The sequence below is a fragment of the Narcine bancroftii genome, chromosome 2 (assembly GCF_036971445.1).
Source record: "Narcine bancroftii isolate sNarBan1 chromosome 2, sNarBan1.hap1, whole genome shotgun sequence".
Taxonomy (NCBI): domain Eukaryota; kingdom Metazoa; phylum Chordata; class Chondrichthyes; order Torpediniformes; family Narcinidae; genus Narcine; species Narcine bancroftii.
The window spans coordinates 56,056,773-56,076,042 of record NC_091470.1 but is presented as its reverse complement, the minus strand read 5'-3'; the positions used below and the strand labels follow the sequence as shown (position 1 = coordinate 56,076,042).

Genomic DNA, 19,270 nt, shown 5'->3' with positions numbered 1-19,270 from the left:
GTGCGGGGTCCGCGCGGGGGGGGGGGGGGTTGGCACCTTGGGATGGGTTCACAGGCCAGTGGCCTGCTACCACATTCGATGAGCGAACACACCACAACCGCAGACTCCAAAGTGCTACTTTTGTAGTCAACCAAAGCATCCCCAAAAACGCTGCCCGGCGAAGTGCAGAAGGAAGTGGCACTACGCAAAGTTATGTTGATCACAACCACCTTCTAGTTCACAATACAATACGATGGTCCTTTCTCCCCCCCCCCACCCCCCACAATGGTCGGTAGCCCACTGATCGTCAGCAGCTGCCCCCCTCCCCTGCCGGCCTAACCGACATGCAGTCTCTCTACTCTCCATATCGATCCCCGCCACTGTACATGAACTTCACCCCAACTGTAAGCCAGTCACTACAAAAAGCAGGTGATACAGTGAAAAGGATAGGGTGTTTATTAAAGCAGAGGTCCGGCGACTCCTGAATGAAGGGATCATTGAGCCCAGTACTAGTCTATGGAGAGCCACAGTGTTGGTGATCAAGGGTGGAGGTAAACACAGGATGGCAATTGATTATAGCAAGACTATTAACCACTTTTTACAGCTGGATGTGTATCCCCTCCCTCTCATTGCGGACATGGTCAATCAAATTGCCCAATATCGTGTCTTTTCCACAATTGACCTGAAATCCGCCTACCACCAGCTCCCCATCGGTCATGTCCAACCACTGGGACTGTTGCACTCAGGTACTTGCAGTCTAAAAAGGTGCCCAGTGTGAACGACCACATGGGCAATAATTATGTTAATTTTTTCAGTGATTTTTTTTGACATTACAGTCTGAAAAAAACATTACTGCAACTGAAGAAGGCAACAAGAAACCACTTCAGTATTTTTCCCTTGTATAATCATCAACTCACCATCAACTACGGTCTCAGCTTAAAGATGGAGCCTTCACCGAAAGAGAACAGGGGAAGCAAGAACTATAATTTGAGATCATGATAGATGAAGAGACATGATTGCCCACACTGAACGGCAAGGCACCTGAATGAATGATGCTACAACCCCCCTTTTTCTCACTTCTATGGTGATCAGCAAAATTCCTCCAGCCCCAAATTTTGTAAAGTTTCGAAGCCACTATTAACACTGTTATCACAATTTTGACTCTATTACACTGTTAGCTACCAACTAACTTGATTCATATGATCAGAAAAACATAATCTTGATCTTAAAAGATTTATATTATCATATTCTTCTAGCAGAATACTCCACATTTTAAAAATAAAACAATCATTATTAATGCTCTTATATTTCCCAACTAAAATAGTTGAATACCTTGCCAGCATGGTAAAATTCTGCCATATTTTACTCCACAATTTACAACATTTTTTGTTTGTAGTTTTGATTGTTTCTTATTTTGCAGAAAATTGTTCATCAAATATGACATACGGGTCTATTTTCACTAGCCACACCATCACCTCCTGTTTCATACAACCGTCTTCCTCAGTGGAGTAATAAGGGCAGTTGCACTCACTAATACACAGCTGTTGCAGAGTATCAAATGGCCTATATGCAGATAAGACGCAGCTAATCATACATACCCAAAATAGCTGAAGTAGATCACCATGGTTTGACAAAGAACATATCAACCATGTGGTAAATGTTTGCTCAGTCTTGCTGCCATGAATGCAAAGAAAATAACCTCATTAAAAAAAATTAACTCAAGGAAAAAAACTATCAGGAAGTTTGTGCTGTAATTAGCCACTCACAACTCGTTTCATTCTTTGGCATCAGGGTGAGGGGTGGTGGGGTGGGGGGGGAGGATGGTGTACAGGCACCTATAGAGAAGAAAAAAAATGCAGCAGTTCACACTTGCATACTATAGCTGTCACTACCACCAGATACATTTGGTTTAAATTTTTGGTGCCAAAATTCTTCCATCTTTTGATTAAATATTTCAAAAGTCAAGTAATTTTGGGAGCACCTATATGTATATAAAGAAAAAGAACATTTATTTCATAAATTAATTCTTCCTACTGAAAATTGCTGCCAAATCTAAATAAAAGACACTTGGTACTTAGCAGGTATATTTTGTAAATTTAGCTCCTGTGTCTTTGTAAATTTAGGGAGGACTCACAGGTGCAAGGGGTGGGCCAGCCCATACAGCACACACACATATATATATATATATATATATATATATCTATACACAAAGTGGTAGCACCACATTGGGGTTAAGAGAATTTAAGGCAGAGCTGTAGCATATAAATGGTTTTCTAATGTCATCATGAAGAAAAAACATCATAGGTTTGCATTTCAGTATGACATTGGAAACCTTGGCAAACTTTTACAGATTTCTTGTAGAAAGTGTGCTGTCTGGCTGTATCACCAAAACCTCTGAGTGGAAAGTCCTGCAAAAGGTAATGGACATTGTAGGAGAGTTTTGCCTGTCATGTGCTGGGCTGTGCCAACTACCTTTTGCAGGGTTTCTGCTCAGATGTATTGGTGCCCCCATACCAGGTCATGATGCAGATGGTCAGCACACTTTCCACTACACATCTATAGAAGTTTGCCAAGGTTTCCAATGTCATACAAAACCTTTGCAAACTCCTAAGAAAGTAGAGGTGCTGAAGTGCTTTCTTCATGATGACATGTGTTGGGTCCAGGAAAGGTCCTCCAAGATAGTGACCCTCAGGAATTTAAAATTGCTCACCCTCTCCACCTCAGATCCCCCTCCTAAAGTTCACAATGAGCTACTTGGTTTTGGTGACATTGAGTGCCAAGCTTACAATCTTCCTCCTGTATGCTGACTCATCACCCCTTGTTATATAACCCATTACTGTGGCATAATCCGCAAATTTGTAGGTGGTGTTATTGTTGTACTCAGCCACACAATCATAGGTGTTCAGCAAGTAGAGCAGGGGACTAAAAACTCAGTCTGAGAATGCTCAGGTACTGATGGAGATTGTGGAGGAGATGTTCTTACCAATCTTCACTAATTGTGGCCAGGAGGTAAGGAAGTCCAATAAGTCGAAAAAGATTCTCATGGTTGTATGTGATGTCATGTATGTACTCTGACAATAAATTTGAACTTTTAACTTTGGCCTGTATCTTTGGTGTCCAGGTGTCCCAGGGCCAAGTCGAAAGCCAGGGAGATGGCCTCTGCCATGGATCTATTAGGACAATATGCAATTTGAGGTGGATGATAGGCTGGAGCTGATGTGAGCCATAACCAACCTCTCAAAGCACTGCATGATGGTGAATGCCAAAGCCACCAGTTGACAGTCTTTTATGTCTGTTATGATGTTTTTTTTATTTCGGCACTGGGATGAAGGTCACCTTCTTGAAGTAAAACCTTTCAACATCTCACTGTACACTCAATTCACAAATTTAAAGTTACAATTCAAATAAATTAAAGCATCATGGAGTGAGGTAATGTGTCAGTTACATTCTCAGCAAATGATGGAAAAGTAAAAATCAACTACCATTCCTATCTTCTGATAAAACAAATTTCAAATCATAGTAATAAATCAGAGCAAAGCTAGTACAATTTACATCTTATTTATTTTCTATCTATATTCTCCTCAATGTCTAACACATTTAGCATCATGTCACCACTAGATACTGTTGTGCGCTGATGGACAGAAGCAAACACACAAAACCGAAGAGACTGTACAACAGGCTTTAATCGGCAAAGACATCACAGAGCAGGGCTGGCTATACTGCTGTAAACTCTGAGTGAGGCTTCGGAGGGCCGGCTCAGGCTTATATCCTGGAGGGTGATTGACATCCAGCTGGGTGGGGCTTGATCCATTCAGGTCGACTGTTTGACAGCTGGCTAGGTGTTGTCCTGTCCCCCATACTCTCCTGCAGTTATAGAGGTTGCCCCCTGCAGTAGGCCGGTGGTGTACCACCACATTCACACCCTTTAAAATTCTCCCGGGATGGGGGGGAAGTGCAGTAACAAAAGAAAAATCACATACCATATACAATATTTACAGGTTGAGATGATCTAGCTGCCATCGGAGTCTCTGCGACCATCGCAGGACTGGCTCTTGGTCACTGGTCGGAGAGGGCGTGGGGGGGCTGCCAGCGAGGGTCGGAGTGACTGGTGTGGTGCAGCGTGGAGGGGTGGCCGGAGGGGCCGGGGTCAAGGTGTGTGTGTCATATTGGATAAGTGGGGGGGGGTCAGTTTCATCCCCCACGGCTAAAATGGGCCTCTGGTGCTCAAGGAGGTCCTGGGTACCCCAAAGCTGCCCGGGGTCAGGGATGCTTGCCAGGTTGGTGACGACCTGGGCTGGAGGATGCTGTGCTATGGTGGGTGCTCCTGCTGGTGCCAGGTTCCTGGTTGAGACGGTGTCCTCCCTGCCACTGATGAACCTAACATAGACATAGTCGTAGTTCGCATGTAGGAGGAAAACCTGCTCGACCAGGGGTTCGGCCTTTGTGCCCATATGTGTTTACGCAGGAGCACCAGTTCCGGGGACGCGACCCATGCTGGGAGGGACATTCCAGTCGCCAATTTCCTGGGGAATGAAAACAGGCATTCATGAGGGGTCTCATTGATAGCCGTGCACAGGAGTGTCCTAATGGCATGGAGTGCCTCTGGCAGGGCGTCCTGCCAGTATTCTATAGACCACCCTTTTGACTTGAGGACCAGGAGGACTGCCTTCCAGATCACCCCATTTTCACGTTCCACTTGCCTATTGCCTCTTGGGTTGTAACTAGTCGAGCGACTAGTCGCAGTTCCTCACTCATAAAACTAGATCCCCAATCGCTGTGGATAAATGCAGGTTAGCCAACCATGGTAAAGATCTGCGCCATTGCCCTGATGGAGGTATCTGGGCAAGGGATAGCGAAGGGGAAGTGGGAGTACCCGTCCACTACTGTGAGAAAGTAGACGTTTCAGTTCATGGAAGGCAGGGCCCCTTGAAATCCATGTTGAGGTGCTCGAAGAGCTGAGTGGCCTTTATGACATGAGCCTGGGGTGGGCGGAAGAAATGAGGCTTACACTCCGCACAAACCTGGCATGCCTCGGTCATGGCCCTGATGTCCCTGATGGTGTACGGGAGGTTCAAGGACTTAATAAAATGGTACAACCGTACAAGGTAGGCAAAGGGATTCGTGCAGTACCTCCAGTTTGTCGTCGTAGAGAGACGCGCAGGTGCAGGAGAGGGCATCCGGGAGTCGTTAAACTTCCCCGGACGGTACAGGACGTCGTAGCTGTAGGTTGCCAGCTCGACTCTCCAGCGCAAGATCTTGTCATTCTTGATCATGCTCTTGTGAGCGGAGTTGAACATGAATGCCACGGCCCACTGGTCGGTGAGGAATAGTAACGGACTGCTTCCTTGATCACCTGGGCCTCCTTTTCAATAGCAGAATGCCCAAGCTCGAAGCCGTGGAGGGTTCTGGAAAATAAGGCGACAGGGCGCCCCCCCCCCCCCCTCCCCCCCCTCCCCCCCCTCCCCCCCCTTGGTTGAGAGTAGTGGTGAAGGCTACATTGGAGGCATCGCTCTCCACCTGGAAAGGGGAGTCCTCATCCATAGCCTGCATCATGGCGTCTGTGATGTCCTGCCTGATGCGCATGGGAGGGGAAAAGTTGTAGCCTGGGCCAGTGGGCGTACCTTGTCCGAGAAGCGGGAAACCCACTGCGAATAGTAGGAGAATAAGCCAAGGCTTCTGCGGAGGGCATTTAGCGTGGGGGGGGGGGAGGGGAAGCTCCATTAATGGATTTCTCCAGGTTGGCATCATGGTCCTACTGGTCACGGCCGCAGATAGTGACATTATCCAGATACAGGAACATCACCTTTAGCTTGTGCCAGTTTACCATATGATCCATCTCCTGTTGGAAGGTGGAGATCCCGTTCATGACACCAAAGGGAACTCGGCAGAACTGGTACGAGCGCCGGTCCACCTCGAAGGCAGTGAAGGGCTTGTCCCGCAGGTGGATGGGGATTTGAGGCTCTCAGGACTCAGGAGTTTCTCCATGGCAGCCGTGGGAAAATGTGGTGTGCTGTTAAGACAGAAGCAAACACACAAAACCGAAGAGACGATACAACAGGCTTTAATCGGCAAAGACATCCACAGAACATGGGCTGGCTGTGTTGTTGTAAACTCTGAGTGAGTCTTCGGAGGGCTTATATCCCGGAGGGTGATTGACACCCGACCAGGTGGGGCTTGATTCATTCAGGTCGGCTGATTGACAGCCAGCCAGATGTTGTCCTGTCCCCCATACTCTCCTGCAGGTATAGAGGTTTCCCCTTGAAGTAGGCCGACAGATACATTGTTCACTTCCCTTTCAGGATTCTGAAGGGACTGTTCCCTCCACCAGCACCCACTGTTCAGAACCCAATGCTCCTTCTGAACAAAACCCATATTTTGTTAATATTTCAGCTTACAGTTATCCCCCACATTACAGCATTCAATTAACAGAAGTTTGCCCTTACAGAATTTGTACATTTTCAAAAATTTGAAATATGGAATATAATTTGCTCTTAAGGAATTTTAGTTAAAAATGTGTACAATTCTTTTCCAATTCGCAATTTTTGCCATGTGCACAGATGAGTGGTTTCACATTATAGATGTTCATGATACAGACTGTCTTCTAGGAATGCCACACCTTCCCCTGCCCTCCACTGCCACCATTATGTAGGGTTTACCTATACTCAATGTATAGGTTGCTTGAGATGTGCTCACAATGAGGTCTCTAGAACAGTGCAGGAAGTCAGTAGAGATTTGGTGAATACTCTGTAGTCTTCATTCAGTCTGCAAAGCTCCTAGCATCTTGAACTTTCAATTATGGATTACTCAAATTCTTCGTCCCGCTCCCACTTTAACTTCCCTGTCCTCAGCCATTCACAATATTTTACTAAACCAATGTTAGTTGAAGGAATAGCCCTTCCATTTCAGGACAGGAAGAATCTAGGGCCAGAGGGTATAGCCCCAAAATAAAAGGATGTCCCTTTAGAACAGAGAAGAGGAGAAGTTTCTTCAGCTACAGTTGGTGAATCTCTGGAATTTGTTGCCACAGATGGCTGTGGAGGCCAAGTCATTTGGGTACATTTAATGCAGAGGTTGATCGGTTCTTGATTAGTAAGGTTGTCAAAGGTTATGCGGAGAAGGCAGGAGAATGAGATTGAGAGGAAAGATACATCAGCCATGATTTGAATGCCAGAGAAGACTCAATGGGCTGAATTACCTCATTCTGCTCCTACATCCTATGGTTTTAACTTAAGACTCAGTTTTTGAGACCATACTTTCAAATTTCAGATGATGAGTCTTTCTGGCATTTTCACTTCAGAGTCCTTTTGTTTGGCAATTTCAGATATTTATCCTGAATTTACATTTCCTCAACCACCCACTCTTATTTGACATTTAAACTCTCCCTGTAATCTTCATGTCACAGTTTTATACTCCTCATTTCTCTGTTGTCCTGTTTCTCCACATTATAAAAGTTGTTATTTTCTTACTTTTATCTCATTCTTTGAAAAGTCATTGACCTGGAATGTTAACGCTTTCTCTTTCCTAAGTTGTTGTTTGACATGCTGAGTATTTCCATATTTGTTATTAATATAGTTCTGATTCTTCTTGGTCATAAAAAATGTGTCTAGTTTGTGCTGATTTGATTGAGGAAGGAACCATTTTTTTTCTTCATATTTGATTGATATTCTTTCTGCAACAGGAGACTTAAATGCTATTGACACTAAAACTGTCTGCCTCCTTGATGGACAGTTTAAATCCTGACAACAGTCTTCCGCTCACATCCAGTCCCGAGTACTGAAGGGCAACATGCAATGATAATGGGAAAGTTCATTATATTCCATCAAAATTGCAGTAGTTGTCCAAGAAAGTGAGAAAAATACTATTCTTTTTCATTTTTATATGTACAAAAGCACTTTTTCTGTGGAGTACTTAGTTATAGTTCTCTCCAGATCAAGCATAACACAGTGAAAAATCTGACACATCGTGGTTTGTGCTTCTACCAATGATACATTTTCCACAAAAAAACTTAATGATGTCATTTGTTGTCAACACTCCTTGGCTGTGGAAATAGGATCATGCTATTCTGAGAATTGATGACAGTACCTCCTCCACAAACATCCACAATACCAGTGCCCAGGAAGGATGTGTATGTAGCCTCCAATTATGCTCCCTGTACATCTGTGGTCAAACACTGCTTGAACTCCAGCAATAAATTTGAAGATGACACTATCATTCATAAACTAGATCAAAAACAATGATGAGTTGGAATTTGGAAAGGAGGAGAGGGGCTAGTAGTTTGCTGCCAGGACATCAAACCCAAGAAGACTACAGAGCTGGTCAAAACTCTCAGAAGAGGGCTGGACCTCACTTCCCTATCTGCGTCAATAGTACTGAGGTGGAGATAATAGACAGCCTCGAGTTCCAAGAAGGAAACATCTCAAGCAACCAAGTTTGGTTGACCACAAAGTGTCATCAACTCCTCTAGTTCTATAGAACTCTGAGGAAATTCAACATTAGGGTGGTATGGTTGGAGTGACGGATAACACAATGCCTTTACAGTGCCAGCAATCGGGACCAGGGTTCGAATCTGGCACAGACTGTAAGGAATTGCTACGTTCTCCCCATGTCTCCCATTATTCAAAACGTACTGGGGGTGTAGGTCAATTGGATGTAAATTGGGTGGCACAGACTCATGGGCCGAAATGCCCTGTTACTGTGCTGTACATCTAAATTTAAAATTTAAATATTTCACCTGCGTCCCTCAGTAACTGCAGATGCTCCATCAAAAGCATCAGTACATGATTAGGGTACTGCTCTGCCAAAACTGCAGGAAACTCCAGAGTTGCATTTACAGCTGACACAACCCCCACCCCATAATCCATTGACTCCATCTACTTGGAAAAGAAGCCAACAGATTAAAAGACTCATCCCATCCTGGCCACACTGACTTCACCCTCCTTCCATCAGCATGAAGATATAGTTGTGTGAGATCATGCACCACCTTGTTGGAGATGATTATAAAATAAACTTTCCCATTGTACTTCAGAACATGTGACAGTAAACTTAAATTTGCTAGCTGGGAACATGATTGTCATCAAGCACTGATAGAAAAAACAACTTTGAACAGCACTAGTTATTCTGCAACAACACAGTTTAAAGAATGCATCCCTAAGCAAGTCTGCTGCAAGCTGCAAACTCAACTCCAGCAGATCCCCTATCACTTATCCGCTCTCCAAAGTCCCACCATCCCACACCCACTTTACTGTTCTCCAATTCTGCTGCTTACATCACTGAGGGGATGCCTTCTCAGAGCCCAATCCATACATCCCTCCATCTTCTTCCCTGCTCTGATCCTGCACCCCAATCCTCTGTCTTCTTTCTCTATGCATGGTCGGTCTTAGTGAAGGCAAGAGACTGAGGCATTTACTGGTGTCCAGCGTGCATTTCAGACCATTCTCTAAGCAACAGATAAATGATTAAAACTTTCTTCAATGTGATTTTCTACCATAGAATTATATGCGAAGAATCTCTAGTCCACATTGACTCAGTTTGCTTATTATATGACATAGAATGGTGTAGAAATAAATCAAATAAACTCAATGATATCGCTTCATCATACAGACATAAGGCATAAATGGAGCTCAGATACAGAGACCTCAAAGTGTATATACACAAATCTTTTAGGGAGACAAAACATGAATATCTTGGTCTTTATTAACCGAGGAAAGAAATAAATCAAATAAACTCAATGATATCGCTTCATCATACAGGCATAAGGCATAAATGGAGCTCAGATACAGAGACCCCAAAGTGTATATACACAAATCTTTCAGGGAGACAAAACATGAATATCTTGGTCTTTATTAACCGAGGAAAGAGAAATCTCTCCATTCTGAAAGTAGGCATTTGGGCATTTTCATTATCTGGCCGTTCAAATGGCATGGATTACACACAATGTATTCCAAATAAAGCAGCTGAGGTCTGCTTCTGCAAGACTGAATGTAGCAGCTTTGTAAGGACAGTGGCTACTGGGCTTGACTGAGATAGATCATTTTGGATACTAAGTGAGTCAAGCTATCACATTTCACCAACAGTTGATCAGAAAATAGTGAATAGAACTGCAACATTCATATATTTTTATCTTAATGCAAGACAAAGGCTGAATAGCTGTTGGACTTATTGCACCTGTATAATTTCAAGGTGAAGAACCATGATCCCAGAGACACACGGAGAAAGTCCACACAGACACCAGAGACACCTAGACACCAGAGAACATTGGTCAGCATTAAACTGTTTCTCTGCCAGGAATAATGGGCCAAATGGTGCTAACAGCCAGAAACTTGACCCTGTCAACCATTGCAGCTTCAGGCATTTTGGACTTTGGTTGCATGCTTGTCCAAACACAGAAGACGAACATGACCTGGAACTAGGATATCAGTGCCTCTGAGCTCCTAATTTGCCACTGTACTAAGTATTTGAATTGGGCATAATTCCTGTGGAAAAAGATGTTCATGTATATATTTAAACTATTTTAGACATATAGACATACAGCACGGCAATTGGCCCTTTCCGCCCATAAGCCAGTGCCGCTTAATTACTCCTAAATAACTGAAAACCTCTGGTATGTTTTGAATGGTGGGAGCACCTTGAGTAAACCCACACAGACACAAGGAGAACATGCAAACTCGTTACAGACAAGGCTGGATTTGAACACTGGTCACTGGTGCTGTAACAGCTTTGCAGTATCTGCTACACTAAACGTGTCACCCAAAACTTTTGTAAAAATAATTGTTTTGATCATATAGTTATTTTAATTAATTTTTAAAATATTTTTATTTAACTATTGTTTAAATCTATTTGAATACTTAAAAAAATATCCTGACTATACAAATCAAAAGCCCTTGACTAGGTGTGAAGTAGATACATGACCAGAAGCCCCTTTGTCTGCTCCACCTTTGGGACCTCTTGAATGTGGGGCATCAGGTTGTTCAGCACTCAAAATGTAGGGAAGGTGAAATGGTTGGGGTGGGCAGGGCAGGCAGAGGATCTGGACAGTGGGGCTGGGTCCAGCATAATCTGGCTCACTGCTTTCAAAAGACTGAGATACATGAACACAAATAAAAGCTTATATTCCTGAAAGACACTATCACTGAAAGGGGAACATAAATGCCAATTTCTTGCATTGTTGGCAATTGCCATGAGCTTTCCTCATTCCTCATTTAGAACAACCCATACCATGTCCATACATTTTATTTCAAAAGCTTCAAGCATATTGAAACATACACCATTTTATACAGATAAATGGTTGGTTTATTTTTACAATAAATCAGGGCATAAAAAGGCATCTAGAACATAGTTCTATTTGAATCTGAAACTCTTGTACTCAGAAAAATGTGAAGCTGGGAACATTAAACATCTTAGCCTTTTCTTTCATTAACAAGAAATCTGCAGAAGGGACTTCAACTATACAATCAAAAACAAGCTGGCAGCCCGTTGGCAGAGAAAGCTAAATGCGATGTAACCCAACCCCTTCTGAATGGAGTGAGCATTTAAATGCTAATTGTAGTGCACAAGGAAGCTTGTGACTGGTAAAATAAAGTAGACTTACAGTACTGTTCATGTATCACTGCCACTAACCGTGGCACTCTAGCAGAATTGGTCCTGGATTTGCACAAATGAGTTCTGAATATAATGTCCTGAGCTGTACTCGATAGGCTGAGTAGTTCATCCTCCTGACTGAAATTCCATTCGCAGCCTCGTGTCTGAAGTTAGCAGGGATATTTTGAGCACTGACCTAACTACCAGGAGAATGTTAGCTGAGCTTTGATACAACTGGAAGGCTCAGCTACAGTTCCCGTCAGCAGAAATCTTAAATTCATATCATTGAATTTGCTTGAATAAAACTAAATCAAGAAATCATTTGTGACACATCAATCAAAATAATGGTTTCCTCTTTTGCTATTTTGTTGCTTTCATAATTACAATAATACTTTAAAAAATAAGCCTCTTAAAAAGGTATTAAATAATTTCTATATCCTAATTTAAAATTGTGAAGATTATGTTCCAGGAAATTTTACAACTCTGCAGATTTAACTCCAAATTTTCATCAGAATTACTTTTGTAATAAGTTAATTACAAATGTACATCCATGAAGGTGGTTGGTCGTCATGAATGTAAATCATTCAATCATATCCAGAGAAATAGCGGAGATTGGTACTTGCACCAATAATTGAGTCACTTGGTGACTTGTGTTGCTTTGGTAAAGTCCCAAGCAAACAAATGACCATGTTCACCTCTGGTTCACCTCAAAGTCATTCCACTCAGTCCTTTGTGGAACACAATTTCCTTTCATCAAGCATCAAATTTCCAGTGGAGCATAATTTCCCACAAATTATTGGTGAAATATTGTCAATTTATATGAATTCAGCCATCTCACCTCACATTTTGACAAATTCAAGTATGACAGATCAAAAGGTCATGCTGCATTTGCCCATCTTTCACTCATTTCTGCCACTTTTGAATAAACTTTGAGAAAATTTAATTCCACCAAACCATGAATACACCACCACAAATCTTTTTTGACAAAAACAGTTGTTGGTTAATGTCTCAATTTTATGGAATATTAGTAACTTCCTCAGCTATTGCTTTGTAGATACCAAGTTAGCAGCTTTAACGTGTCTGGATTAAAGCAAGTAAAACTAAATCAACAGAGCAGTTACACCAGAATGAAAAGAATACTTAGTATGAGAAAGGGAATCAATTGTTTATTGGATGCAATATCAAGATTAGCATTCTATTAAATGGGGTTTCCTTTTAAAGAGAGAAAACTTCAATCTGTGGAATCCAGAATAGTGAAAGGCACTCGAGTTCACTTTTGGCTTCCTAACTTTAAGAGACAATAAATTAAAAGAAACAATGAATACACAATATAAATAGATAATAATCATAGTAATTTGTGTGCAAAAAAAAGTAACTTACAATAGCCCAGACAGTCCTTTTGTGTTATCAGAGGAGTCTATTGATGTACCAAGAGGAAGTTCAAAAGTTCAATAAACGTTGGAAATAAACTGTTCTTGAACCAAGAGGTGCTCATTTGAAGGCTTCTGAACTTTCTACAGAAAGTAGCTGATGGAGCAGGTTGAGACCAAGGTGATGGGGATCCTTTAACTAACTTCTGAATGAAAAAAAAACCTAATCTTAATCCAACAGTTATCAAGCTTTTGTGCCTTTCTTACTTTTCTTTGGCTTGGATTCGCGGACGAAGATTTATGGAGGGGGTAAAAGTCCACGTCAGCTGCAGGCTCGTTTGTGGCCGACAAGTCCGATGCGGGACAGGCAGACACGGTTGCAGCGGCTGCAGGGGAAAATTGGTTGGTTGGGGTTGGGTGTTGGGTTTTTCCTCCTTTGCCTTTTGTCAGTGAGGTGGGCTCTGCGGTCTTCTTCAAAGGAGGTTGCTGCCCGCCAAACTGTGAGGCGCCAAGATGCACGGTTGGAGGCGATATCAGCCCACTGGCGGTGGTCAATGTGGCAGGCACCAAGAGATTTCTTTAGGCAGTCCTTGTACCTCTTCTTTGGTGCACCTCTGTCACGGTGGCCAGTGGAGAGCTCGCCATATAATACTACCCTTACCCTAACCATCATCTACTCTGAGACCACAAAACAAACTCTCTACACTATTGAAAAACCTCTTTTTTTTCTTGCTCGAGCTGCAACTGTGAATATTTGGAGGTGGAGAGAGTCACAAATCTTCAATTTCCTGGAAGTCCATATATCAGTGGACATCTCCTGGAGCCAGCACATCGAAGCAACTGTGAAGCAGGCGACTTTCTAATAAGTCTGAAATGATTGGGCATGTTGTCGAATACTCTTTCAAGTGGCAAACCCAAGGACTGGTTGTGTCAAAGCTTGGTTTTGGAATTCAACTACCCAGAAATGCAAAAGCATCCAGAAAGTAACAAACACAACCAGACCAATCCCACGCTCTAACCTCCCATCTATTGAATGTATCTATGTAAGGCACTGCCTCAAGAAGGCTGTGGTGATACGACTACCAGCCTACCGCAGGGGCGATCTCTGTACCTGCAGGAAGACCACCCAAGGGTTGACTCCACCTGGCTGGCTGTCAATCAGCCGACCAGAATATAGCCCTGAGCCAGCCCATCCTAAGCCAGTCACATGGGAGCCACTGAAGCATAAACTGGTGTTCAGACTTTTACCTGAATAAAGTCTGAGGTACATTCTTTTGAGTTTTGTGCTTGCTTTTTGTTACCTCAGCGCACCTCAAAGGCAACTAACATCATAGAGGCCCCATCATCCTGGTCACAACCTCTTCTCACTGCTACTTACTACAGAAGCCTGAAGACCAGCACCTCGAGGTTCAAGAACAGTGCCTTTCCAAAAGTTCAGGTTCTTGAATGTCCCCTTGTTACACTGATCAGAGACTGCTCCAACACAACAAAAGGATTCTCTACATGTGTGCAGTCATTTTATTTTTGCACTAGCATGACTGTGAATATTTATTCTATTTTTTTTATATTTTAAATTAAATTAAGTGTTATATTGTCATTGCTTTTTGTAGTTTGTTTAACAAAGTATCTGTTCAGCTGCAGCAAGTAAAAGTTTCAGTGCACAATTTATATGACAGTAAAACTTACTGTCAATAAAATGAAATTATATACACTGGGTATATTTTGATGGCACAATGGGGTCAATTTGGCATATCATTTCAGAACTTTGAAAGGAAATTATTCTGATAATGAGTGGATAAAGTAATGTAACAAAATCAGAGCCAAGTCATCAGGTCTGAGGTGAGAAGTTATAACCATATAACCATATAACCACTTACAGCACAGAACAGGCCAGTTCAGCCCTACTAGTCCATGCCGTAGCAAATCCCCACCCTCCTAGTCCCACTGACCAGCACCCGGTCCATACCCCTCTAGTCCCCTCCTATCCATGTAACGATCCAGTCTTTCCTTAAATGTAACCAATAATCCCGCCTCGACCACGTCTGCCGGAAGCTCATTCCACATCCCCACCACCCTCTGCGTAAAGAAATTTCCCCTCATGTTCCCCTTATAATTTTCCCCCTTCAATCTTAAACCATGTCCTCTAGTTTGAATCTCCCCCTTTCTTAATTGAAAAAGCCTATCCACATTTACTCTGTCTGTCCCTTTTAAAATCTTAAACACCTCTATCAAGTCCCCTCTCAATCTTCTACGCTCCAGAGAAAAAAGCCCCAGTCTGCACAACCTTTCCCTGTAACTCAGACCCTGAAATCCTGTCAACATTCTCGTGAACCTTCTCTGCACTCTCTCTATTTTGTTTATATCTTTCCTATAATTTGATGACCAAAACTGTACACAGTACTCCAAATTTGGCCTCACCAATGCCTTGTACAATTTCATCATAACCTCCCTACTCTTGAATTCAATACTCCGATTTATGAAGGCCAACATTCCAAATGCCTTCTTCACCACACCATCTACCTGAGTATCAGCCTTGAGGGTACTATTTACCGTAACTCCTAAATCCCTTTGTTGCTCTGCACTCCTCAATTGTCTACCATTCAATGTATATGACCTATTTAAATTTGCCTTTCCAAAATGCAGCACCTCACATTTATCTGTATTAAATTCCATCAGCCATTTCTCAGCCCACACCTCCAGCCTTCCTAAATCACCTTTTAATCTACGGTAATCTACCTCACTGTCCACAACACCACCAATCTTTGTGTCATCTGCAAACTTACTTATCCAATTTTGTACCCCTACATCCAGATCGTTAATATATATAACAAATAATAGTGGACCCAGGACCGACCCCTGAGGAACTCCACTAGTCACCGGCCTCCAATTGGACAAACAATTTTCTACCACTATTCTCTGATACCTTCCATCCAACCACTGCTGAATCCATTTCACTACCTCCTTATTTATACCTAATGCTTCCACCTTTTTTCCTAACCTCCTGTGGGGAACTTTGTCAAAAGCTTTACTAAAGTCCAAATAGACAACATCCACAGCTTTCACTTCATCAACCTTTTTTGTAACCCCCTCGAAGAACTCAATCAGGTTTGTCAAGCATGATCTACCCCTGACAAAACCATGCTGATTACTCCCTATCAATCCTTGTACCTCCAAAAATTTGTAAATAGCATCCCTCAGAACACTTTCCATCAACTTGCCCACCACAGACGTCAGACTTACAGGCCTATAATTCCCAGGTTTGCATTTGGACCCTTTCTTAAACAGAGGAACTACATGCGCCACCCTCCAATCCTTTGGTACCACCCCCGTGGCCAGTGAAATCCTAAATATCTCTGTTAATGGCCCCACTAACTGTCCACTAGCCTCCCTGAGTGTCCTAGGGAATATTTTGTCCGGTCCAGGAGATTTATCCACCTTTATCTTTTTTAACACAGCCATCACTACCTCCTCGGTTATTCTTATATGCTTCATGACCTCCCCACTATTTTTCTTTACTTCAACTGGTTCAACATTTTTTTCCCTAGTGAATACCGAGGCAAAGAAATCATTCAAAATTTCCCCCATTTCCTCAGACTTCTCACTCAGCCTACCCTCGCTATCTACAAGGGGTCCAATTTTATCTCTCACTAATCTTTTACTTTTAATGTACTTATAGAAACCCTTTGGATTTATTTCTACTCTGTCAGCCAAAACCTCTTCATGCCTTTTTTTGGCCTTTCTAATTTCTTTCTTAAGATTCCTTCCACACTCCTTGTAGTCCTCCTTCAACTTCTCAGCTCCCTGCTCTTTATACCTCTTGTACACCTCCCTTTTTCTCCTAACCAAATTTCCAATATTCCTCGAAAACCAAGCCTCCCTATGACTTCCAGCCTTTCCTTTGATCCAGACTGGGACATAACTACTCTGTACCCTCAAAATTTCTTTTTTGAATATCCTCCATTTTTCATTAACATCCTTACCTGAAAATATCCTGTCCCACTCAATACTCCCCAAATCCCTTCTTATTCCTACGAAATTTGCTCTTTTCCAATTCAGAACCTCAACTTTAGGCCTCTCCTTGCTCTTCCTTAAAACTACCCCAAAACTAACAGAATTATGGTCACTAGACCCAATTGGATCTCCAACATTAATGTCCGCTACCTGACCTAGCTCGTTCCCTAACAGGAGATCCAGTATTACACCATCCCGAGTCAGTTCTTCTACTAACTGATTTAGAAAACAATCCTGAACACATTTAACGAATTCTAGCCCATCCAGCCCTCTAACCGTATGGGTATCCCAATCAATGTGTGGAAAGTTAAAATCTCCCATGATCACTACCCTATGATTTTTACACATATACGTTATCTCCCTACAAATTTGTTCCTCTAATTCCCTTGGCCCAATTGGTGGTCTGTAAAACACCCCTATTAGCACCCTCTTGCCTCCTCCACCCCTCAATTCCACCCAAACAGCCTCACTGGTCTATCCTTCCATACCATCCTGCCACCTCACGGCAGTAATGTCCTCCCTAACAAGCAGAGCAACTCCTCCTCCTTTTTTACCCCCTGATCTATCACATCTAAAACAAATGTATCCCGGAACATTAAGTTGCCAGTCCTGCCCCTCCTGTAGCCAGGTCTGACTAATTGCCACAATATCGTGACCCCAAGTATCTATCCATGCTCTCAGCTCATCTACTTTGTTCACTATGCTTCTTGCATTAAAATATATGCATCTCAGAGAATGACCCTCACATATATTCTCTTTTTTACCTTCTACCCTAATCTCCATCCTACCTTTCTTATCTTTTTTATTCCTAGCTAGGTGGCCATACTCCCTGGACACTGCTCTCACCCTCTGTTCCCCACCCCCCTGCCAAACTAGTTTAAACCTACCCCCACACAAATCTACTTGCCAGCACATTGGTTCCCCTCCAGTTCAAGTGGAGTCCGTCCCTCTTGTACAGGTCCGACCTTCCCCAGAAGAGATCCCAATGATCCAGAAATCTTATCCCTTGCCCCCTGCACCATCTCTTTAGCCACTCATTCATCCTCCACATCCTCCTATTTCTACCCTCACTAACTCGTGGCACGGGCAGCAATCCAGAGATTACTACCTTGGAGGACCTGTTTTTTAACTTCGTACCTAATTCTACATAATCCTGTTTCAGGACCTCATCCCCACTTCTAACTAAGTCATTGGTCCCCACATGGACCACGACTTCTGGCTGTTCTCCTTCCCCTTGAAGAATGCTATGTACTCGATCAGAGATATCCCTGATCCTGGCACCAGGGAGGCCACATATGAAACATTTTATTATGCAAAGGTGATAAAATATGAAAAACAATCCTGCCAGGTAAGTACGATTGAAATTCATAATGCATATCAAGGATCAGGAGATAATAGAGGTAGAGGTAATAAACAAAATCAAATCAGAATTTATGCAGAACTGAATCGCTACATTCCTAGTGGAAAGATCAAACACTGAAACTAGATCTAAGCCATGGATTCATTTTGTTTGCAAAATACAAAAGCACATTTCTTCTGTGGCTTCTCAACCAATAATACCATGGGCTGATAACAACTGAATGAATTTGATATGTCTGTTCCGTTAAAATGCTATAAACCAAGCTTGACCATTGTTGTGATTAATCTTGGTTCTTTGCTTTGATGGCATGATTTTCTATGAATTGCACCAAAAAGTGGCAACTTCTTGTGGTATCTGAATAGCATGCAAAATGATCATCACTACTGACAATAAGATAGACCAAATAACTAATTTAAAACAGAATCAAATTTGTTTTGATGCAAAAATTATACTTGGCCTATCTCCCACACAAAAAGTTTCAAAGAACTGTACAAGTTTCTCTCTCTTGTAATTTTAATGATTGCAATCTGAATCTGTATCTCTGAGCTTCTTACATGATTTTGAAATTCATAAAATTACCAGAGTAATTTCATTAAAATACTGAAATAATAAAGATAAGCTCACCATGATCCATTGTCCAGCTAATCTTGCATTTACTGTTGCTTTCTAATTTAGTCTGATTTTTATAATGCCCCTTGCCCTCCAAAATGGGAAGGGTTTCATTGCTACCATGTCAATCACATAACACAGTAGCCTAAGTGACTACTTCAACTGATATATCTTTAGTTGCAGAATTTTCGATAACATTCCTTCCATTCACAACATTCGTCTCAATTTATGGGCATCCACTAGCTTAGACTTCAGGATCATTACATTGCTGCATTTCCTACTAAATACATTAAAGACAAATGTAATTAACGCCTTCCAGAGGAAAGAAATCTGTTTTTCCAATGACCCTACCATTCAGTTCAGA

General features: G+C 42.4%; 1 protein-coding gene across 6 annotated transcripts in view; it reads right to left on the bottom strand.

Moving 5' to 3' along the window:
* The window catches only part of akap6 (A kinase (PRKA) anchor protein 6), a 427,053-nt gene that overhangs the window by 308,844 nt on the left and 98,939 nt on the right, over positions 1-19,270 (bottom strand). Inside the window, exon 1 of one of the 6 annotated variants that reach the window (XM_069916737.1) lies at positions 11,567-11,646. The exons of the other annotated variants lie outside the window; for them this stretch is intronic. Within the exon in view, the coding sequence (XP_069772838.1) occupies positions 11,567-11,578 (12 nt within the window). The 5' untranslated portion in view covers positions 11,579-11,646. Of the gene's footprint in view, positions 1-11,566; positions 11,647-19,270 lie in introns of those variants that run through there. 6 annotated transcript variants of the gene reach the window in all.